General features: G+C 40.9%; 1 protein-coding gene across 8 annotated transcripts in view; it reads right to left on the bottom strand.

Moving 5' to 3' along the window:
- The window catches only part of LOC135212082 (uncharacterized), a gene marked incomplete in the record, with an annotated part of 211,604 nt that overhangs the window by 95,909 nt on the left and 90,298 nt on the right, over window positions 1-25,397 (bottom strand). For all 8 annotated transcript variants that reach the window (XM_064245449.1, XM_064245443.1, XM_064245447.1 and 5 more), the window contains 1 exon segment: window positions 6,005-6,961. In XM_064245449.1, coding sequence (XP_064101519.1) covers window positions 6,005-6,961 — 957 coding nt within the window.

Below are 25,397 nucleotides of genomic sequence, written 5' to 3' on the forward strand. Positions count from 1 at the left end.
AGACATTTTGACTCTACGTTTAATACGTCCATTCGGCGTAAGAGGGTTAAAAATAGCGATTCCCAGTCTTTTTATCCACTTGGAGGAAGGTGGGCGGGGGAGTAAATGACAGTTTGATATACAAATTGGCGGAGGGGAAGGAGTCGGAGTCTAGGAGTTATTCTCTCTCTCTCTCTCTCTCTCTCTCTCTCTCTCTCTCTCTCTCTCTCTCTCTCTCTCTCTCTCTCTTTCTTACGGATGTTTATTTGTTTTGTAGTGTAATTAAATGATTTACCTTATAACTAATTTTCAAATATTAATAAGATTAATTAAAAAAAGCGATTCCCAGTCTTTTTATCCACTTGGAGGAAGGTGGGCGGGGGAGTAAATGACAGTTTGATATACAAATTGGCGGAGGAGAAGGAGTCGGAGTCTAGGAGTTATTCTCTCTCTCTCTCTCTCTCTCCTTCTCCTCTCTCTCATCTCCTCTCTCTCCCTCTCTCTCTCTCTCTCTCTCCATTATTATTCTCTCTGTCTCAGAAATAATTCATGATTTCACTCTTGATGGTCAGATATATGATGTTGCCATTCATTGGTCTCTCTCTCTCTCTCTCTCTCCTCTCTGTTATTTTCTGTAGTTATATATCTTTAATGGTAAAATGTTTAAGATGACTTTGAAAGGATATTAACAATTTAACCTCAAAGATTAATGCAGTACTAGGTTAGTAATTTTAGGTATATTTGAAGTAGGATGTTATTACAGGTATACATTTGGTATCTGAACTTTCAAGATAGGCAGTTACAAGCATTTTTAGTGGTGGTTTTAACTATCCGCGGGTTTTAATATTCGCAGGGGTGTCTGGTATACATCCCCCGCGAATACGGGGTGAACACTGTAGTCCTCCATCTCTTCAATTGTCCAGTTTGAACATTCACTGCACTGAGTCTGCACATCATATTTGATTTTACTGCATATCTGACAGACTGAATGTCTATCGTGTCTCAAGGTACTCATACGTCTCTTGCAGGAAGAGCAAGAGTGATGTGCACTGGCATCTACAGACGTAGGGGAGATCAGAGACAATGTCAAAGATGACGACGCTGATGTAGAGAGCGGAAGAGAGAACTGTTCATTATAGAAACTCTGCAGCCAAGCCAAAGAAAAACCAGCAAAATTCAGTCAAGATCTTCACCAGGATCCAAAATACGAGAAAGTCGGGCAAAGGATTAAACCTTGCACTGTGGAAGGCCAACAACCTTCCTGCAGCGCAAAAAATTAATTGAGGAAGGTAACAGTAACGACTCACACCTGCGTCAGTGTTGCCAACCGTCAGTGTTGGTAACTCAAGTGAAAAGATTTTACCTGCAGCGCTGGTAACGATGGCTGTTAAAATTCCCACTAGTGGGATTGGTAATTGAGACCTGTTCAGGTTAATGGGATTAGGGCTAATTCAAGTGTTCAAGGAGTATATTGCTATATAATAATTAGGAATAAATATAATTTGTATGGAGATTCTTGATATCCTAATTTTAGTACTGTGTATTTTGCTTTGAAGCAATATTGCTTGTTTTTTACAATGGATTTACTAGACAAAGTTGATGAAAACTAACTATCATTGAGACTACTCCAGCCAATCAAGCTCTTCGCAACAAAACAAAATTGCCCCAGATAAATTGCCCACTGCAGTATTACCATAATAGTCCCAGTATGGCTTACCAATTGCCATACGTTGTGCACAGAAATTCCTGGAAGGAACCATTAAATAAATTTTGTCTGTTCAAAGCACTTTGACAAATGGAGACATTTTTAACTGTTTAATAAAAAATTGGTCATTGGGTCTACAGTACTACTTGGAATACTGGTTACACTTTGTCCATTGGGTATAGAAGTCGATCTGGTACCATTGCATACCGGTACATTTTGTCAACTGTCAATTGGGTGCAATTTTTCATTGGATAAATTTTGTATTGTATACGGATAACATCTGGTAGATTGTGTTTCTTAGCAAGAACCACTCCCTAATAAATTGGACAAATAACTACTACTACTACTACTACTACTACTACTACTAACTACTACTACTACTAACTACTACTACTACTACTACTACTACTACTACTACAGGTATGAAGGCATTTACCAATTCATGGAGTATATTTCAGCCCGGTTTCCAATGTAATGACAGACTTTTCTCACTTTCTTGTGGACTTGTTTATTTTTTTACTAATACATGGATTTTTGCCATGTTCACAACTAATGGTAATATGCATTAGGTTAATAGATGACCTGGAGTTATTTTTCTGCATTTTTAGTTCCCAATTAAGGTTATATCTACTCAAACATACTCTTTACTAATGGATTCCCATCATACTGTCCATATTTCTACATAACATATGAAATAACTGTTTAATCTTTAGCAGATGTCCAGGCTTTGTCTTGTGGTCTGAAATTGTCTTGGCAGTGTGGTTAAAGCTCCCAAGGTCAGAAAACCTACAAGCCCTCACCCAATTCTTCTTAGCACCACACAAACATGAACTGCTGCCCCCATCTGATCTGGCCAAAGCACTAGGTCATTGGAGAGGTAATAATATAGAATCACAATACACGTGTAGTTGTTGACCGTTTATGTTTCACTACCCACTGTATCAACTGATCAACTACCAAATAAGACCCAAAAGGCCTAGTCAGAATGATATACAGTCGACCCCCGCTATTCATGGACTCACAATTCGCAGACTTGCCTATTCACAAATTTTTCTATGGACCGTATATACTCCTCATTCACAGGAAATTCACCTATTCGTAGTATTCTTTACCGAGAAATATTCACAAAAGACTGTATTCTAACAACATTTTCATGACTAAATGAACGTTTTTATGATAAAGCTATTAACCCTTAAACGCCGAGCCTCTATTTACCAAAGTGTCTGTCGTATGCCAGCAGTGTTCGGGAGTTAGAGCCAAAGTGGAAAAAGTTTTTATTCAAAAAATTACAGCACGCTTAGTTTTTAAGATTAAGAGTTCACTTTTGGCTCCTTTTCTTGTCATTGCCTGAAGTTTAGTATGCAACCATCAGAAATGAAAAAAAATATCATTATCATATACAAATATTGGAATATATGACAATGCAAAAAAAATTTCATATATAATTGTATACAAATCGCACTGTGAGCAAAACGGTTAAAGCTAACGAGTTAATTTTTTTTCGTTGTACTTTACACTAAATTGCAATGATTTTGATATATAACAAATTGTAAAACGATCAAAGTAACACAGAAAATATTATGACAAAATGATGCATGAATTCGTAATGCGCGGAAGTAAAAGGTTTTTTTCAAAGATTCACCATAAAATGAAATATTGTGCTAGAGACTTCCCATCCATTTGTTGCAAAATGAAGGTAATTGATTGAATATTACTAGACTGTAAGTGTTTTAGCTTACAATTGCAGCTTTCAACCATTTCGGTCGTTAAAGTTGACCGAAGGTCAAATTTTTTCTATTTATTGTGATTTATATGAAAATATTTCAAAACTGATAAAAGCTACAACCATGAGTTATTTTTCATTGTATTGTACATGAAACTGTACACATTTTCATGCATAATACTTTATGTAATGCCTAATAGAAAATGGTGCGAAAATTACGACAAGGTGACTAAAGAAATTCTGAGATTTTCAGCCGTTACCGCGCGCGGAGGTAAGGAAAAAGTTTTTTTCAAAAATTCACCATAAATCAAAATATTGTGCTATAGACTTCCTGTTTGTTGCAAAATGAAAGTAAATGATGGAATGTTACTAGAATGTAAGTGTTTTAGCTTATAATTGCATTTTTCGACCATTTCGGTTGAGTCAAAGTTGACCAAAGGTTGAAATTTTAGCACATCGTGATTTATATGAAAATATTTCAAAAACTATAAAACCTACAACCATGAGTTATTTTTTGTATTCTACATGAAATTGCACACATTTTCATATATAAAACTTTATTTAACGGCCAATATAAAACAGTGCAAAAATTACGACAAAGTGACGAATGAATTTCTGAGATTTTCGGCAGTTACAACGCGGAGGTAAGGAAAAAGTTTGTTTCATAAATTCACCATAAATCAATATATTGTGCTAGAGACTTCCAATTTGCTACAAAATGAAGGTAAATGATTGAATATTACAAGAATGTAAGAGTTTTAGCTTACAATTGCATTTTTTGACCATTTCGGTAGAGTCAAAGTTGCCTGAAGGTTGAAATTTTGGCACTTATCGTGATTTATATGAAAATATTTCAAAACTGATAAAAGCTACAGCCATGGGTTGCTTTTAGTTATATTCTACATAAAATTGCGCACATTTCCATATATAAAACTTTATATAACGGCTAATATAAAACGGTGCAAAAATTATGACAAAGTGACAAAAGTGTTTCTGAGATTTTCGGCGAGTTACCGCGTGCGGAGGTAAGGAAAAAGTCTGTTTCAAAATTTCACCATAAATCAAAATATTGTGCTAGAGACTTCCAATTTGTTGCAAAATGAGGGTAAATGATTGAATATTACTAGAATGTAAGATTTTAGCTTACAATTGTGTTTTTTGACCATTTCGGTCGAGTCAAAGTTAACCGAAGGTTGAAACTTTGGCACTTATCATGATTTATATGAAAATATTTCAAAACTGATAAAAGCAACAACCATGGGTTGTTTTTTTTGTTGTATTCTACATGAAATTGCGCACATTTTCATGTATAAAACTCTATGTAACGGCCAATATAAAACGGTGCAAAATTACGACAGTGACAAAAGAATTTCTGAGATGCGTCGCTGATGCTTTCTAGTGCGAGAAGAAAGCAATTCGCACATGCGCGCCTGGGTAACGCTTGTAAACAAAACAACAGCGTGATCCATGAACTCCCAGCATCCCTCAAGGCCCATGATTTAAAATTTTTTGCCAAGTAGGCCTATAACTATTTTTCTGCAAATATTTTTAAAAAGTTTTTGTAGTCGACGTACCGTACGTCCACTTAGCACCCAACAGACAATTTTAGTCGATGTATAATACGTCCAGTCGCCGTTTAAGGGTTAAACAACTCGGGTATTGAGTATTTTTAAACTATCAAAATACATAGGTAGTTTTAAGTGTTTTTAGAGGAATTTTAAGTATTTGCGGATTTTAGCTATTTAAGCGGGTTCTAGTACCCAACACCACACTCCCCCCGTGAATACAGGGGTCTGCTATAGCACATACAGCAATAATTTCCCTAATTATATATGATGGGTTCCTTTTAGCAATTTCCTCAGCTTTTAACCCCTCACGATTATAACTTTAATTTTAGTGAAGTTTACTTTCTGAGTTTACCCTTAACAGCAAACCACTCACTCTTAAAAGCTATTTTTAGAAATAATCTATAAATAGCACCTCATCAGAGCAAATTTTCTTTTTAAAAAAAATCAGTCATTTAATTTGGCAATACCTGTAGTACTGAAGATTCTGCAATGATGAATTTTATGATAAATTTATTTAATAACAGGAATGCCAGTCAATTCTCCAACATGCAATTTTAGCTGTCAAAAAACTCCCAGCATAGTAAATGATGGCAACCCCCTATACAGGAGATATGATACCTAAAAAAAGTTAAATAACTTTTTATCTTAGTCCAATTGATCTTTCCTTTGGCAAGTCACTAGTATATATTTTCTATTGCCCACTACACTCTTGAGGTAATATGATATTGATCTCTAAGGACCAAGGCTAACTGGAAAATATGGCGATAAGAGAGAAATGTTAACAATTATAATGTGTTGGTAGCTACATATAATCAAAGACTACATCTTATGATGTTAAAAATATACAAACTACACCTACAATTCTATCCACGTCTATACAATTAATTTTTATTTTTCATGCAGAAAAAGACAAATAAAGGAAGAAAAATAAAGAATTAAGAGAATTATATTTCATAAAAATTATCATTAAATTCTATACCATCTCTACGAATAAATGTTAGTGAAAGCTCAAATATACGTAACACTCACGTGTTCCCAAAATGTTGTTGGTGTCGGGTAAATTCCTCCTATTTGGATCATTCCCAATTGCAGCTACAATCGGTAAAACTGGTGGAGTGCCAAGTTGAAGTTGTGGACCAGATTTCCCTTCAGGATTATTGGGATCATTAGGTACAGCCACCCATCTGATGCTTTGTGAGCCTTTCACTGGTAAGTGAGTAGCACTCTTTCCTTCGCTTTTGTTAATGTACTGATACATCTTCATCGATTTCAATACTTTACAAACACCTGTAGGAACACCATAAGTTTTTGCATTATCTGCATCATCATTTTCATTCTCTGAGATGTCAGCAGCCTTATCTGGGTTATCAAGATCTTCACTGGACTTGATTGTTTTGCCAACTGAAGTCACTATAAGGGACTCTTTTGGAGTACTTTTCAAACTTTGCTCTTTCGGGGTACTTATCAAACTTTGTCCAGGGGTTGCCACTGAGGAACTGCTTGTCACAGCCACAGAAAAGAGAGATGCATTTTTCTGAATATGGTTCAAGACACTCGTAGGAACAGTAATGACTGGCATTTTTTCAGAACTTAAATTTGATCCAAAGATTGGACTCTTAACATACACTGGAGCAGTTACAACTGGATTGGTACCAGTGGTAGAATTCTTTGCTGATGCTAATGTAGGAATTTGCACATTTAAACCACCAGATGAAACATCCAATGCAGTGCTGGTAGAAGTAACAGAAGAGGATAGCCCAGTAGTTGGTGCTGTACTAGAGGGTAATTTTGTAGATGCTGAAGTAGCTGTGGCTGGTAATGTACCAGAATCTTGAGAAAGAGAAGTTCCAACACTTTTTCCATGTATAAAAGTATGGGGAGATATTCCCTGAAAATTAGGATTTGGTACTCTTCGAAGAACAGTTGGCCCCGTTTTTGGTAATACAGCTCTATAAGCAAAAGCAACATTTTGCTGGTCTGATCCATCTGTAAATCAAATAGAATATTCAACTTAAATATGTTAAAAAAAAAGGTAATTTGCATCCATCAAAAATAAGATGCTATGTAAATTCATAAAAACTAACAACTACATGCTATAGCAGATATGTAAAATTCATAAAAACTAACAACTACATGCTATAGCAGAGTCCAGCTAGTTTTACAGCTAAGCCCTGCCTACCGATTACGTCACAACCATCCTTGTAGCTGACTGGTTGGAAATAGTTTTGAAATGTTGTTTAATATGTGGTTCTTTTCATCTTCATTTATTTTGCAACAGTACATTATCCCCTAAAATAAAATCATAATAAACATCTCCATAAAAATTTGAAAAAAAAAAAAAAAAAATGGAAAATATGAATGAAGTCAGAAGTGTTACGCCTTGCTGCAATGTTGTTTCGAAAATGAGGTTCACCTGAATACGGATGTGACACAGGGAATGTCTGCGTTCGTATCGGTGCACTTGAATCAATGGACAAGGTAATTAACATCTGATATTGTCAAGTGTGTTCATCCTTCTAAATTTAAACAAGACTTTCTTAGTCTAAATTTAAACAAGACTTTCTTAGAGTTATGCAAACGGTATTTCATATTGATTTCAGGAAATTTTACTACATTTTAATAGTCTTAAAATCGATTTCATTGGAATCGTTTACTTTTACACATTCGAAGGGTTGACAAGCAGTGACTGCACTGTACATAACCAGAATACGTACATATACCTTTGTTTCACAAAAGTTACAGTATGATAAGCTATACAAGTAATATTGGATATAAGTTGCTGAGAATTTTCTTTAGGAAGATACCTCCTTTTGAAATAACAGGACGATAAAAAATGACATAGACCTATAAGGTCCTGTCATTTTGTCTGTATACGCAGTTTAAGACATTTGGATAATAAGCCTATCTTATATTCAACCATTTTATTGTGGTTCTTGTTGTGGTTATTCTTGTTTTTTTTTTTTTTTGCTGCTGTTATGGTGCTTGTAGTGTCTTCAAATATTTTTCATTTGGCATCCTAACATTGCAGAATAAACAGAGACCTATTCATAAAGTACTTTTGTAAAGAATTATCTGCCTACTTTTGTTAACTGAAATTTAGTCATTTGTTTGGATTAAAAGTAATAGAGATCTTTATGAATATAGTCTACACTACAATAGATAGAGAGAGAGAGAGAGACTCTTGTGTATCCTTTTGTCCAACAGGGTAATCTACAAAAATGTTCCCAAACCAAACAATTCTTGTGCTACTCGCAGACTGGTTTGGATCATATCATACATAACTTTTCAGCTATTATACATTTTTCTTATTTCGTTAAGTATCTTATGATGACTTCCTACCATAACCTTCATTTTCATAGAAATTCAACAGCAGCCTTATATTTATTAAAGACAGTAATTTAATTTGTTATCCCTTTAGTAAATATATTTTCAATATATGTAGTTCATTGAGAACAGTTTGATAGTTGTGAGTATGGCTGAGACAGTCATAAGATTGATCTGTGCGCGCCATCAGCTACACAACCACAAGTTTTACTTTTATTCTCTGTGGTATAAGTGATATTAAAGTTACAATGGCCATCTACACATACGTGTACTGCATGTGCTCTTGCTTATACATGTACATTCCACTTTATGCATACACATTATATATTGTGGAGTTGAAATTACTAAACTAATTAAAAGCTACTGTTTCCAACAGATACAGGTAGAAAACTAGTATTTGCAATAAGAAATTGAGTATATGCCTATGTCTTGATATTGCTTCAAAATATAAGAATTTGACATGTAGGCCTATCCCCTGTTATTGCCTCAAAACAAAAGAAACTGATGTAAGCATATGTCCTGTCATTGCCTCAAAATATAAGAAAATGACGTGTAGGCCCATACCCTGTCATTTTCTCAATATATAAGAATTTGATGTCCCCTGCCATTGCCTCAAAATAAAAGATATTGATGGGTAGGCCTAATCTCTCAATGACATTAACATTTGACATGCAGGACAATGATGAATTAATACCCTAACATCAGAACTGGCTGATAAGTCTTTGCTTCATATAAATTAATGTGGACTATGTGGCTTCACTTATTCAGGCCAACACCAATTAAAAAAACAAAGCAAGATGTGTGTGTATTTAGATTGCACTTGGAAAAAAAAAGATGCAGACAAAATGATACAAGGTCTTCATAATGATATATAACTTTACATATCTTTTATCGGAGATATCAACTGCATGCTTCACAACTCCAGGAACTCAATTCTGAGGTGTTATGATTCATGCAAGAAACTCAACATCACCAAAAGGAGTCAAATCCATACTGATAATCATTAGGCCTATTAACTAGTGTGACATCATTCCCCCCTTCGAGATATTGCCAATCACAATCGTGCAGTGGGCAGGGCTTAGCTGCAAAGCTAGGTGGACTCTTGCTATAGTGAGTAAGCTTTCTAGTCAGAATTCACATTGTTTTTTTATAATTTTCAGGAGGAATACCCATTCATATTGCACAATACACATTTCTTGTACTATAGAAAAAAAAAACCAAAGTGCAAAATAATAATTCATTAAGCTTTCAAAATGACCACCTTGCTTCCTCTTCTGAAAAGGAGAGATGGTCTCTTTAAAAGTTTAATACATACTACAGTAAATTATTCTTATTACTTTGTAGGTTTTACTATATTCACAAACAATTAGTATGTAAAAGACAGGAATCAAAAACTAGCTTAAAATCATAAAATATGCCACTTTGTACCCTGCTCATTGACTGCAGGCCTAAGAAACGTTTTGTTGATCAAATTTCTTACCGTCTCGCCTAATATTTGAATTAATTCACTAAAGATAAATTAGCAATGAATGCAAATATCTAATCTTTATTGACATAAAACCAACTGATATTTTTTCCTGATTCATTACAGTTATTATAATTATTCTTTACAATTAACCAAAATTTAAAGCAAAGCAGTAAAATTGTCTTACAATGCAATATGAAAAATTTTCTAAGACATTTTGTATTTTTCATAGCTACAAACCTGAGGGGTTAACAATAAGATAATTTTCTAGCACCTACCTGGATCCAGTCAAACAATCGGAGATTGAAAAAAAATAAGTAAAAAATTTTTTTAAAAAGCAAGGAATCTGTGAGATCTGGCAACTCATGTGTATATCGGGTGGAAAATGGTCAAAGACCACACACCAATGCTATCACGTTTAGTCTTTCCCAACCCAGAATGTCATAAGAAGACAGAGGGATGGCTAGAAATGGGCAGTAAAACATTAAGACCTCAGGTTTGTAGCTATGAAAAATACAAATTGTCTTCATAGGATAGACTTACACTTGGTGGGAGGTAGACATCCTAAACTGGCTGGGGCCAACCCACCGGTTCAACTCCAAAAGAAATATCTACAGGAGAGGGACTAATGCCTGCAAGAAGCTAGATAAACTGATATCTAACAACTCGGCCACTGGGTTACATAAATGATATATGGGAAGATTCATTGCAGTATGGAACTATAGAGAAATTTGACCGTTCAATAACAAACCAATGCATCTGGTTCATTATTACTCCTCACTCCCCTTGCTAGAGAGCGGAGTATACACTACTGAATAGAGGGTTTGACTATTTGAACACAGAGCAACCAAACTACCAGTATGACTACCTTACCTGTATCAGACCAGTCCATCAAATGACGTGTCTACTCCTCAACCCGCCCATAAGAAGAAGGAAAGGAACAAGAGAAAGAAAGAGACCAGCCATTGGTTGATTGATTTGTTAATTCTTACTGGCGTCGCAACAACGAGGTTATTGACGCCGTATCATTAAAAGGAATTGCAAAGGAAAAAGTCAATTAAAAACCTATAAATATGTTTATATAAAATCTGTCAGAGAACTACAGAGAAGCCAAAAACACAAAATACCCATCCAACCTACACACCTATTTCAGATCAATTGTAAACAAATGTACAAGCAACACAGGCACCACGCATACTTCCAAATTCTACAGAGTTCTGTCAAAATAAATAGATATTAAAAGCACTAAAACTTTTTATATGGTAATAAATATTATATCAGTTGGAGGTCAACTTTATGTACCGTATATACTCGCATATTATGCGACTTTTGCAACCTAATTTTGAAGCTAATTTTAAAGGGGTCGCATCATACACGCGGTATAAAATTAGCGTACCGTCTATGCTTTCCCAAATCGGCAGATTGTGATAGTTACTACCGGAGGAAAACAGTAGATCTTTTAAAAAGTTATGCTTTACTTGTACTTCACTGTATCCAATAATATTGTATGCATTCTCATATTACTATTGTATTTTAAAATACAAAAGAGTGATCGTGCGCCATTTGCATTATTTTGGTTTATACAACATGTTTAACTGTTCTAGACTAACCATCTATAATTTCCAAATCAGTTGATTAAGGCACAATACCGAAGGATTTTTTACTTTTCGTTTTACTCGGTAAAAGAAACATTTGTTACTTGAACTATTATTTTTATTTTAGGACACACAGGTAAGTGAAAATTTATTAAAGTAAAAAAAATGCATAAAATTAATAAACTAAAATCCTCCAAAGTCGCTCTCTGTGTCCGTATCATCAAATACTGCTCTGAATTCTTCACCATCAAGGCAGTCATCATCGTTGGCATCTTCGTATAGGACATCGTCAATTCATATGGAAGGTATAGTCTTGTCACCGTGGCGAGCTCTCTGGCGTGGCTTTTAAAGATCTGCCCTTATGCTAATTTCACAAAAACAACAACTGCCCGTGTGTGACACACCTTTGAATGTCCTTGAGACAAAGCTATCCGAGCGAGAGCTTTTTTTATGGGACAACATATGCCCGCATTTCTTCGCATTTTCCATACCTATTTATTTTGTATACGACTGCCCTTTCTCGGCTGTGAAGTTGATGTCTATCCATGGCTGTGAGATGACCAGGAATAACTTGTAAGTCGGTGTCAAAGTCACTCCACACTTCAGTCAGGCCAAAACTTTGCCATATCGCATTCAAGCAGAGAGAGAGAGAGAGAGAGAGAGAGAGAGAGAGAGAGAGAGAGAGAGAGAGAGAGAGACCTTACCTTACCTTACAGACCTTACAGTTCGTTCGGGTTGCCCCAGGTCCCTCAGTGTGAGGCACCTCTAATGTCTACCAGAGAGTTGCTAGTACATCTTCCGGTATATTTTGCATCTTCCAATCTTGGATGGTCTGGGATGCAGTTTAGATATTTGTCGAGCTTATTCTTAAACACATCTACGCTCACTCCTGATATATTCCTCAGATGAGCTGGCAACGCATTGAATAGACGCTGCATTATCGATGCTGGTGCGTAGTGGATTAATGTCCTGTGTGCTTTCCTTATTTTTCCTGGTAAAGTTTTGGGCACTATTAATCTACCTCTGCTTGCTATTTCTGATATTTTTAGTTCCATGATGTTTTCTGCTATTCCTTCTATCTGTTTCCATGCCTGAATTATCATGTAGCGTTCTCTTCTCCTTTCTAGACTATATAATTTTAAGGATTGTAGTCTTTCCAGTAGTCAAGGTCCTTAACTTCTTCTATTCTAGCTGTAAAGGACCTTTGTACACTCTCTATTTGTGCAATATCCTTTTGATAGTGTGGGTACCATATCATATTGCTATATTCAAGTGGACTACGAACATATGTTTTATAATGCATAATCATGTGTTCAGCTTTTCTTGTTTTGAAGTGCTGTAACAACATTCCCATTTTTGCTTTACATTTTGCCAAAAGAATTGCTATTTGATAATTGCATAACATGTTCCTATTCATCATCACACCAAGGTCTTTAACTGCTTCCTTATTTGTGATTGTCTCATTATTAGGTCCCCTATATGCATATAGCTTTCCTTCTCTGTCTCCATAATTTATTGATTCAAATTTATCAGAGTTAAATACCATCCTATTTACCTCTGCCCAATCATATACTTTGTTAAGGTCTCTTTGTAGAGCGTTCCTATCTTCATCACAAGTAATTTCTCTACTTATTCTTGTGTCATCAGTGAAACTACTCACTACCAAATCCTTAACATTACTGTCTATGTCTTCAATCATAATAACAAACAGTATTGCAGCTAACACCGTACCTTGTGGCACACCGGATATTACCTTGGCTTCATCCGATTTCTCATCATTTGCAATAACTATCTGTTTTCTGTTGTGTAAAAATTCTTTTAACCTTCTTCCTACTTTATCCACGATATTGTGTTTTCTAATTTTCTTCGCTAATATATTATGGTCTACTTTGTCAAAAGCTTTTGCAAAGTCTAGATAAACCACATCTGTTTCATTTCCGCTTTTCATATTTTTTAATATGTTCTCACGGTGGACTAACAATTGGGTTTGTGTACTTTTTCCGGGTACGAAACCATGTTGTCCTATATTAAACAAATTATTTTTTATTAAATGTTTCATAATATTTTTCTTCATTACCCTTTCATACACTTTCATAATATGTGATGTTACTCACAGGCCTATAATTACTTGCCTCTAGTCTTGATCCACTTTTGACAGTAGGGGTAATATATGCTAATTTGTGCTCATCATAAATCTTGCCTGTATCTACACTTGTCTTAATAATATTGCAAGTGGCTTTGCGATAGAATGAACAACTTTCTTTAACAAAATAGCAGGAATTCCATCAGGCCCTGCTGCAGCTCCATTTTTAATTTCATTAATAGCCTGCACAATATCAGCTTCATTAATATCTATGTCAGCTAAATATTCACTATTTTTGTCCCTTACTTCTATATCATTATCTATTCTCTCTTATATCGTTCTGCCAATATGTTGCAAATTTCCTTTTTTTCATTCGTTAATCTCCCTTCAATTCTTAGAGGGCCAATTTCTATTCTTCTTTTATTCATCTTTTTCGCGTATGAGTATAATAGTTTGGGGTTTTGCTCGATATTTATTAGGGTTTTGGGGTTTTATTTTATCTTCCAAGTCCCGTTTTTCATTTTCTTTTGATTGTATAATCTTTTGTTCTGGATTTTCTATCTTACTTTTTAGTTCTATAACTTTCCATGCATTTTTTTCTTTTGCAAGACCTTTTTTCCACTTTCTGATTTTCTGGAACAAGATCCTTCTGTCTCTTGGTATGCATGACTGATGTTTACTTTTCTTCTTCGGTATATATTTATCCCCTATTTTCTCTAATATTTTATATAATATCTCCGTATTTACCCTTATGTCATCACTTACGAAAATGTTATCCCAATCTTTATTTAATTCTTCATTTATTTCTGACCATTTTATATTTTTACTGTAGAAGTTGTATTTTCCATATCCTTCCCACTTTTTCATTTCTTGCTTATCTCTGTTTTCACTTGCTTTGGAATGGACTGTTAATTCTATGACATTATGGTCTGAAATACTCGCATTATAAACTATTATTTCTTTTAACATAATTCATCTCGTTCACAAATACTAGGGCTAAAGTATTTTCCTTTCTTGTTGGCAGGTGATTTATTTGTTGAATGTTGTATTCTAGTAGCATATCTAATAGCTTTTCGAATTGCCTCTTATCTTCTGCACTACTATTACTCTCTTTTTTATATGTATAAGTACAACCACAATCTCCTATTCGTTCTTTCCAGTCTACGAAAGAAAAGTTGAAGTCTCCAGATAGGAGAATAGTCCAGTCCTTGTGATTTCTACAAATATCATCCAATTTTTCTATTATTAAGTCAAACTCTTCAGTAGGAGGTCTATATATTACTATGTTCATTAATTTTTCAGATTCAAATTCTACCGCTATTAGTTCACATTCTGAGTTACTATATTTCTCATATATCTTTCCTTGTTTTTTGTCTTTCCCATATATTGCGGTTCCCCCTTGATTCCTATTTTTTCTATCTGATCTATAAGTTTGGAATCCTTTTATTTGATCATCATTCCCAGTCTCTTGGGAATACCAGGTTTCACTTATATTCATTATATCTATTTTCTTTTCAATTTGGGTTAGTTCTTCTAAGTACTCTATTTTTCTTTTTGAGTTACTCGTAACTAGACCTTGCGCATTCATCACTATGATGGTTTGCGTGTTTTCTCCTTCATTTAATATTGGTAGTAATAAGGATTTTCCCATGTCTCTTTCCTGTTCTGGTATGTTGTTCTTTTTTTTCATTTCCAGAAATTCTGACATTAAAAAATCCAACTTTTCCATAATATTTGATCTTCCTTCATCATAATTATTCATTTTGTGTCTGAATCTGCAATTTTCTCAGTTTCTGCAATATCCTCTTGCATAATAAATACAGTTATTATCTCTTGAGTAGAATTTTGGAGCTGATGCTTTGAAATTTTTTGCTGACATCTCTGCATATCTCGTTGATATTCTTTTATTCCTCTCTTTATTGTTTCTTTCTTATTTTGGATATAATTACTTGATTGATTATTTATTTGATTATGATTCATGGCTACAGGGTGCATATATTTACATTTTTTGTCGAACTTACATCCTTTTCCTTCTTTTAGGTTTTTGCATATTTTTGGATGCAGATCTCTGCAATCATCCTCATAGCCATCTAGGTATGCACATTTACCATATATTTCATAGTTGTGACATACCTTAGGATGTTTGTAGTAACATCTTTCTCCAAATCTGCAATTCCCTCTTTTCAAAAGGTTGCAAACTTTGTCTTTTTTGTCTATTTTTTCCTCTTTCCCGTCATTATGTAGATCTGGGTAGAGCCTCTTCGGGATTTTCTTTTGTGTTGTCATATCGTAATTTATTTCTTCATAAGTATGCTGCTTTATTGCCTCATATGTAGTATCAATGAGTATCTCTGCATCCATACTTTTATCTTGTTCTTTGTTTTCCTTATTTTTTTCTGAGAGAGAGAGAGAGAGAGAATCTGTCTGTATACGATTGTTTATTTGCTTACTCGTCAAACTTACTCTGTTATGCTTTATTTCATATTTCCTTGCTCACCAATTTATTCTACACCTACGATATTAAGAAATCAAGAAGGGAGAACTGCCTCCAGACTGTACAGTCAGTATGGATTTAAACGCACGTGGAACTGGTTGAAATATTCGCAACAGCACCAAAATGAGATGCCATGTTGATAGAAAATCTGACTCCGTTTCTTGTTATTGCATAAAAAAAAAACTTTATCAATCGTGAACCTACGTAATTTATTTAGAATTCTGCGTAACGGAAAAGATATTTAATATCTGTAATGGGAGAAATGGTTTTATCTCTGTTGTTGTTATAAATTTGGCAGATATGCGATCAAACACGTGGGAGGACCAAAACAGCCCAGCCAGAGAGCTCAGCTCATTTTGTAAATACTATTGTTTGGCGTGCTAGACTTACCCGATTCATTTGGGTGTGCGCTGCAGCTGCTGCTACTGCTACGCTACTCAAATAATTGCATTTTTCTTACTAATCCCAAGAGTTGACCATTGAAAATCCCAAGATTAACCAAAAATCCCACGACAATAAAATAATTGACGTATGCCAAGCCTTGGAGTCCTAAATATTTACTCTGTCTATCAGGGAAAGATACTGATAAATTGAATTGACGGTATCTTTCCAGAGAGAGAGAGAGAGAGAGAGAGAGAGAGAGAGAGAGAGAGAGAGAGAGAGAGAGAGAGAGAGAGAGAGAGAGAGAGAGAGAGTGCTTGTTAAAAAAATGTGCAGTACGGGTAATTCATATCTGGAAGACAAAAAAGAAAAACAAATGAATTTTGTTGCTGTCAGTCGCATGGACTAAATTTACAAAGAGCAGGGAACAAATCTTGACATTCCTTGAGAGATTAGAGAGATAAACCAAGGCCATCTAGGATGAACTCTCTCTCCTCTCAACTATACTGCAAGTGTTAACTTGAATCTCTGAAACCAATAGGTATTAGCACACACGCAACTGTATGTGTGTGTGTATGGGCGTAGTTAAAAAATGTGCTGTACCTACAGGTAATACCTACATCTTGGAAGATAAAACAAATTTTGTTGTAGTTAGTCGCCGGGGATATAAAGGGTGTGACCAGCAGACAGAAAGATTAACATTTTTCCAGAGATTCAAGAGCTGAATTTTGTTTTGAAGGCATGTTAGCCGCGTTAGTAAATAGGTATCATTTTCTAAAGAAATTTTTTCCTCTTTTCTTTTTGTAATCAGTAAAATACTTACACTAATAAAAACTAAAACTACGTACTGTATGCAAAACACACACATCATCGTTAGCTTCGCGTGTGTAAACGTTCATTCTAAGAAATTCACAGAGTAGTTTAACTAACACCTGATTGGTTGGTTGGTAACCATGGAGATCTGTTATCCAATGACTACCCTCTGCTTCTGTTCTATTTATAGACATATGCCGTGGATGGCACTAGGTTTGAACGTTACCATGTTCGTGATTTTCTGACTGCTGACGGCAAAAATTACTCAATAATTTTCTTTATATAATTATTTCTTCATGGAAACAATAATATAATATGATCATTTTAACTTTAATGTATAGTGGTATGAAAAATACCAGTGTGTCGTAGCGATGCGTCATCAATATAGTGGTATGAAAATACTAAATGGTGTTGTAGCGATACGTAATCACAAAGTACAAATCCTTTTCCCGGACAATCCTCAAAATTTTACGACTCTTCAACTTCAAGATCAATATGGTGAAATATATTATATAGTCATACTTATTGTTAAAATTCACAAGTTGAACTGCAAAACATTATTATATTTTGATTGTTATGTACATATATTTTTTGCGTTTTACGGAATGTTTGTTTTGAAAATAATAGCTATTAGTGAACATATGGTATTAATAGTCCCACTATTTTATTATAGGTGATCTTAATTATCTCACATTCATTTAATAGTATTATATTAATATTTATTTGAATAAACTGTAATTAATAAATAACAATAATGAAAAACATAAAGGGAAAAAATGTTTTTGCTGCAGTAGTGATGTTTGTTTGACTATGCATCTGACCTCACGTTTCTGAAATCTGAAAAATTCCGAAAACCGAAACATCGGAATATGACAATTTGTCGAAAATTGCATTTTTCCTAACTATACAAACCTGAGGTCCTTTAACAATAGGAAGTAGCTAGCGGCAGCTGGAACCGGCGTAAGGCTTCGAACAGGGGAGAACGGTAGTTAACTGCTTGTCCGATCGTCGCGCGGCGTAAACAAATCACTTTTGCTTTTGGCCCATGCAAAATACGCAGAGTGAGGGGTGGCATGAGGAGGGACTATATGTAAAGGACCTCAGGTTTGTATAGTTAGGAAAAATGCAATTTTCGACAAATTGTCATTTGTTCCGATACGTAATACAAACCATCGATCCTTTAACAATAGGAAGACTCACTTCTTGGTGGGAGGAATCTGAGTCTTTAGATGAACAGACTGGTGTTCGTCCATCCCTGGAATGCCTCCCTGGTCGTAAGAGCGAGGGAGGGATCCAAGCCTCTGTCCGATTGATCGGGGTGTGCACCGCAGGATCAATGGTCAGACCTCTGGGCCGAGTACTAAGAGAGAGGCAAGCGTATCTCTTCGTACCAGCATTGTAAGAACTTTTTCCTGTACATGAGCAAATATAAAGTCATGGGTTTGTCTCATGTAGGCATCCACTTCCTCCCCCTTGTAGGAGAAAGTGGTGGATATACACTCCTATCCCTAATTAAAGGGATAGGATGGAGCTCGGTCGAGTAGCTTACCTGCTTCTGACTCCCTTCCAGCGTGGTAACGACCGTATCCCTCTGCCCACAGGTAGAGGTAGAGAAAGATGGTGAAGAGAAGCCAGTCACACTCTCATTCGCACATTCATTCTCCCAGTCATACTAGGAATCGATGCTGTTCTGCCTGCTCGGGTGCTGGGTAAGCTTACACAACATGTTGAGCAGCCACCACAGGTCCCAAGGAAAAAGTATCCAAGGACTTGTGGGCAATATCCCGAAGGTAGAAGGACGTGAAGGTGGTCTGGTTGGCCCAGACACCTGCCTTCAGGACCTGCGCCACGGAGAAGTTCTTACGGAACGCTAAGGAGGGTCCGATACCTCTGACTTCGTGGGCTCTCGGTCGGAGCGTACGGATGTCGTCGCTACCATCAGCCTCGTACGCTCTCCTGATCACCTCACGTAGCCAGAAAGAAAGCGTGTTCTTGGAAACTTCTTTCTTGGTAACCCCAGTGCTAACGAAGAGGCGTCGACACTCAGGCCTGAGGTGTCGAGTTCTCTTCAGATAGCGCCGTAGCGCCCTCACAGGACAAAGCAGCATCTCATCCGCATCGTTATCGGTGAAGTCCAGAAGGGAGGGGATCGTGAAAGACTCGAACCTGTCGTCAGGGATCGACGGATTCTGAGTCTTGGCTACGAAGTTCGGGACGAAATCGAGCGTCACAGATCCCCAGCCTCTGGTGTGTTTAACATCATAAGAAAGACCATGTAGTTCCCCTACTCTCTTCGCCGATGCCAGGGCCAGCAAGAAGAGGGTCTTGAGGGTCAGATCCCTGTCTGACGACTCTCGGAGTGGCTCGAAGGGTCTTCGAGTCAAACTCCTAAGGACAAGAGTCACATCCCACGCAAGGGGCCTGAGTTCCCTGGGTGGGCAACACCTTTCGAAGCTCCTCATGAGCAAGGAGATCTCGAACGAGTTCGAGATGTCCAGTCCCCCCTCAGTTTTAGGACGAGAGCCAGGGCGGCTCTATATCCTTTAACTGTGGGTACTGAGAGGAAATTCTTCTCTCGGCGAAGAAACACGAGGAAATCCGCTACCTGCTGAAGAGTGGCTCTGAGAGGAGACAGACCCTGTCTACGACACCAACCACAGAAGACGGCCCACTTCCCCTGGTACACAGCTGCAGAGGACTGTCGTACGTGTCCAGCCATCTCTGTTGCTGCGCTACGAGAAAAGCCTCTCGTTCGCAAGAGATGGTGGATAACAGCCAGCCGTGAAGTTGAAGGACTGGACTGCTTGGTGTACCGTTCTACGTGTGGCTGGGCTAGAAGGTTGTGCCAATTGGGTAGCTCTCTCGGTGCGTCTGCAAGAAGAGCCAGCAGGTCCGGATACCAAACGGCTTGAGGCCGTTTGGGAGCCACCAGGATCATTCTGAGATTGGGAGTGACCAGCGCTCGACTGATCACTTTCCGAATCAGACAGAAGGGAGGAAAGGCGTAGACGAAGAGGTTGTCCCAGGGGTGTTGGAGAGCGTCCTCTGCAGCTGCCCATGGGTCCGGCACGGCTGAAAAGAAAACCTGAAGTTTTCTGTTGTGCCGGGTGGCGAACAGGTCTACGACCGGTCGCCCCCACAGGTTGAAGAGCCTTTCCGCCACGTCTTGGTGTAGAGACCATTCGGTCCCTATCACCTGATCCCGACGGCTGAGCTTGTCCGCTACTACATTCCTCTTGCCTGGAATGTAGCGTGCCGACAGCTCTATCGAGTGAGCCGTGGCCCACTCGTGCACCTGCACCGTCAACTGATGGAGCGGAAGAGACACTAGCCCCCCCTGCTTGTTGACATATGCCACTACTGTGGTGTTGTCGCACATCAACACCACCGAGTGTCCCACCAAGCGGTCCTGAAATTCTCGGAGAGCGTTGAACGCCGCCTTGAGTTCCAGGACATTGATGTGAAGGTGCTTTTCGTGATGGTCCCACACACCTGCAGTCAGCAACTCCTCCAGGTGTGCGCCCCATCCCTCGATCGATGCGTCTGAGAACAGAAGCATCTCCGGGGGGGGGAGTGCGTATTGGCACTCCTCTTAAGAGGTTCTTGTCGTCGAGCCACCAGGCTAGGTCCTGCCTCACCTTGTCCGTGAGAGCCACGGGAAAGTAAGGAGGATCCTTGGCCTGAGACCAACTCTCCCTTAGCCTCCACTGGAGAGACCGCAGGTGAAGACGCCCGTGAGGGACTAACTTCTCGAGTGACGACAGATAGCCGATCACGACTTGCCATTGCTGTGCTGCCTGTTCCTGCCGAGACAGGAACCAGCCGGCTGCCTCCCTGAATTTGCTGATACGCAAGTCTGCGGGAAAGACCTGCCCTGCTACCGTGTCTATCAGCATACCCAGGTACTTCATTTTCTTCTGCGTTGGGGCGTTCGAGATCGGACTTCTCGTAGTTTATCACGATCCCCAGATCGCGAACAAAACTTGAGGAGTCGATCTCTGTCCTGCAGCAACTGCGAGCGGGAGCTCGCCAGGACTAGCCAATCGTCGAGATACCTCAGAAGACGTATCCCGTGCGAATGGGCCCAAGCTGACACCAGAGTGAACAATCGCGTGAACACCTGTGGGGCGGTTGAGAGACCGAAACAAAAGTGCCCTGAATTGGTACACCGTCCCGTCGAAGATGAAGCGGAGGTACTTTCTGGAGGACTGATGGATGGGTATTTGAAAATACGCGTCCTTCAAGTCCACTGAAAGCATGAAATCGTTCCCCCTGATCGAACGAAGCGGTTCAGGGGAGAGAGGTCTATCACCGGACGCCAGCCCCCCGATGCCTTCTCCACTAGGAAGAGGCGGCTGTAAAAGCCCGGTGACTGGTCCTTCCAAAACGATTTCTACAGCTGCGTTTCGCCAGCATGGTCTTGATCTCCTGTCGAAGAGCGTTGTCCTTTGATGATCCCCGGACATAGGTTTGTAGGTGGCCACCGGAGGTTTGGAGATGAGGGGGGGGCCGAGACTCGAAGGGTAGTAGATATCCCTCCCGAAGGACGTCTACTATCCAGTTCTCGGCGCCGTAGCGCTGCCAAGTTGCCCAATGGCTCGCCAGGCACCCCCCCACTTCCGGCAGCAGGTGAGGGGGAACACCGTCCCTAGCGTTTCCCTCCTCGTTTCGACTTCTTCCCACCACCTCCTCGGGGAAAGGAGGGCTGGGAGGAGGGCTGGTTACGGCCTCCTTTTAGCAGACGTCGAAACAGCAGGAGTCTTCACACGGGGTTTGGACGGTGCAACCGTCTTCGCCGCCGTGGAAGCGCTAGCTAAGCTCTTTGGCTTAGCCGCAGTCGCTCGAGATTGCCCAGTAACCTTCGAGACTGCCTGGTGAACTAAGCGGTCACTGTCATCAGTGCGCCGCCTTTCCACCGCAGCGTCCACCATCTCTCCGGGAAAGAGAGCTGGGGAACTCCTAATTGGTCCATTGCGAAGCCCGAGTGCCGCCTCACGCCCGGCCCCCTTGGTCACTCGGGTAAGGACTGCGTCCCTACGTCGAAGAACCAAGTTGGCCCACAGGTTAGCAGTCTGATGGGCGAGGTAAGAGATCGCTCTTCCTCCAGACTGGCACAGTCTCCTGAAAGAAGCGTCGTCTTCGAGAGCAGAACTCCCAGAGCTGGCCGCTACTTTGGATATTGTGAGGGACCACAAATCCAGCCAAGAGACTGCCTGGAATGCTGCCATAGCGGTAGATTCCAGGGCAAGTGCCTCCTGCTGCGAGAACCAGAGGTTCTCCGACAGGAGCTGCTGCAGGGACACACCTGGAGTCAGCCTCGCTAACTCCGGGTTAACCTGTTTCGGCAGTATCGGGTCTTCCGAAGGCACGTAAAATCGCCTCTGACGCTGTAGAAGAGGAGGAAGCAGCTTAGAAGACCGTCCGGATTTCAGCGAATCCTCCCGTCCTGAGACGAGATTCTCAACTTGATCCAGGACTGAGTCTGCAAGCTCTGATCGCGGTAACCCCACCATCATTTTGGGTTCCCTCTTAGGACCCCAAAATGACTCGAGCCGGGACGTGGGCTCTGCCGGTGGTAGCGGCGATCCTTCCGCAAGGTCATTATGCTGACGAATCAGCTTAATGACCTCTGCAAAGTTCCTCTGTATCTCGGGAGTGACTGCGTCTTGTGGAGTAGGACCGTCCAGTCCCTCCAGCAAGAACAGATCCCGTGATACTCCTCCTTCAGAAGGAGGAACAGCGGCAGACCCCTGACGGTCACCTCCAACTACTTGCACGTATGTTCTGGTCGGTCCTAGAACCGTGCCTGAGCCATACGGCGTCATAGCGGGATCGCGAGCGGCGCACCTCTCGTGATCACTCCTCGGTACCTCGCTCCTCCCGGTGTAGCCCGAGGAGGTTGAAGGTACGGGAGAGGCAGACCTGACGCTCCCCCCTCGCTCGCTGGCAGGACCAGCGTGCGTGGAGGGCTGCTGCTGATCGTCAACCCGCGGTGGCGATCGAGCAGCAGGCCTAGCCTTGCCGCTCGCCTGGGGCGAGTGGCTCGGCTGAGAATGTTGACGCTGATCTCTAGCGTCAGGCGAGCTGTTGCTGGTTACCGTCTCCGCCCGGTCCCTATGGGAGCGGCGGTCAGGTGACCTGCTAGGCTCTCTGTCGCGGCGAGACCGGCCAGCGTCCTCTCGGCGCGTCGAGCCGCTGGTACCAGCCGTGGCTGGTACCGACGGCCGCGGGACCCCTTCCTCGCCTCAACCCGTGGCTGGTCAGCGACCGTCACGTCAACCCAGCAGCAGTTGGTCGCTGCGAGAGCGTCCACTGGCCTGGCGAGAGTCGTGTGCACGACTCTCGCCAGTCTTCTGCTCCGCGCTGCGGTCTTGACGGCGAGCGAGCTCGGGCGTCAAAACTTTGGCTGGACGGTCTCCCGTGGAAGAGCGTCCACTCGGTACTTCTCGCGAACGAGAAGCGGCCGAGACGGAACCTGATTTAGCGGCAGGACCGCTAACACCAGGTGAGGACGTACCAGCCGAGGCTGGTACACCTCTGGTCCCCGTCGTCTTCTTCTTTGCAGAGGAAGAGACGGGCCCCGTTCCCGAAGGAACAGGAGGACCAGCAGAAGAGCTCCCCGAATCGCCTGAGCGAGACGGGCCCTTAGAAGATCCCGAAGGAGTCTTCTTAGGGGGGGAGGAGGCAGCAGACGACGAAGAAGACGAAGAAGACGAAGAAGACGACGAAGACGACGAAGACGACGAAGACACCTTCCTCTTCTTCTTCGCCAGGCTCCGCAGGACAGACGTCAGGTCTTCCATCCAGGAGGGAGCCGGGGCAGTTGCCGAAGCAACAGGGCCCGACTGCACCTGTCCGGAAGAACCTGAGACTGTAGCAGCACCACCAACAGCAGGAGCGACAGGAACAGGTCCAGGAACAGCAGGAACAGCATGTACAGCATCTGAAAAGGAAGGAGCAGCAGGGACAGCAACAGGTACGGCAGGCACGGCAGGAACCACAGGAGAGCCAGGCGTCCTGTCGGCAGCTACCGTCATTCTCGGCACTGGCGGCAGGTCTAGGGGGGTACTCTTAGGGCAGCGGAAGTCCGGGGTCGGCAACACAAAAAAACCAGGTGGCGGTGGCACCGTCCTCTTTGGTACGGCAGTAATAGGTTTGTGCACCGCAGCCGTAGGCGTCACCGTCATTACATGCGGTGTGTACACCAAGTGCGGCGGCATGTCATATGCTGGTGTTGATATGGTGGTAGTGGTAGTGGTTACCGTACCATGAGTGACCACTGCCGACCCCGCCAACCGCTGAATCAACCCCTGGATACTTGGCACTCCCTGCAGTCCCAGCGACTCCCACACCTGTCCAAGGTCGTCCTTCGCTGGTGGCACATCTGCGGAAGCAACAGTCGGGTTAGTAAGAGGGGTTTCCTCGCGCCTGGGGGGAGAAGAACCCCACCCAGAGCGGACGGAAGACCCCGAATACAACTGGACGTCCGGGTAGCGGGCGCCCTCCTCCACACTCGACGGATCGAGAGAGGAGAAGGACTCCGCTGCCCCCCCCCCGCAGGGGAAGGCGCGAAACGTGGGGGCTGACCGGGAGGCAGGAAAGAAGACGAAGTGTCAGTTACCAAAGGAGTCACTGGAGAGCTTTCCGATGACTTCTTTGGAGGCCTAAGTCTCTTCCTGCCCTCGTACAGAACCCACTGCGCCTCGGACCAATTTATACAAGTTATACATGGCTCGTTGCGGGAGCATTCTCGCCCCCGGCAACGAGTACAAACCTCATGTGGATCCACGTCCACGAATGATCTAAATCCGCCGCATCTACGCCCCTCCAGCCCGGGACACACTCTACGGGCGACTGGGGGGCGCGGCGAAATCTCCATTTCTTGATCACTCATATTGCAAATGAATAAAGAAATGTATAAGTACTTACAATCATACACACTCAATTAAACCAGAAAAGAGGGCTGATACTCAAAGCAAACGACAAAAGCGGGCAGAGCGATGACGAACACGTCCTATCTCCACACGGCCGAAAGCAAAAGTGATTTGTTTACCTCCCAGTCGCGCGGCGCGCGACGATCGGACAAGCAGTTAACTACCGTTCTCCCCTTGTTCAAAGCTTACGACCGTTCCAGCTGCCGCTAGCTACTTCCTATTGTTAAAGGACCGATGGTTTGTATTACGTATCGGAACAAGTGTGTGTACTGCACATTTTTTAAAACACGCACACGTCTACACATTTACTGATACCCGTTGGTGAAAGACTCA

Source organism: Macrobrachium nipponense, chromosome 40 (genome assembly GCF_015104395.2).
Source record: "Macrobrachium nipponense isolate FS-2020 chromosome 40, ASM1510439v2, whole genome shotgun sequence".
Lineage (NCBI taxonomy): Eukaryota > Metazoa > Arthropoda > Malacostraca > Decapoda > Palaemonidae > Macrobrachium > Macrobrachium nipponense.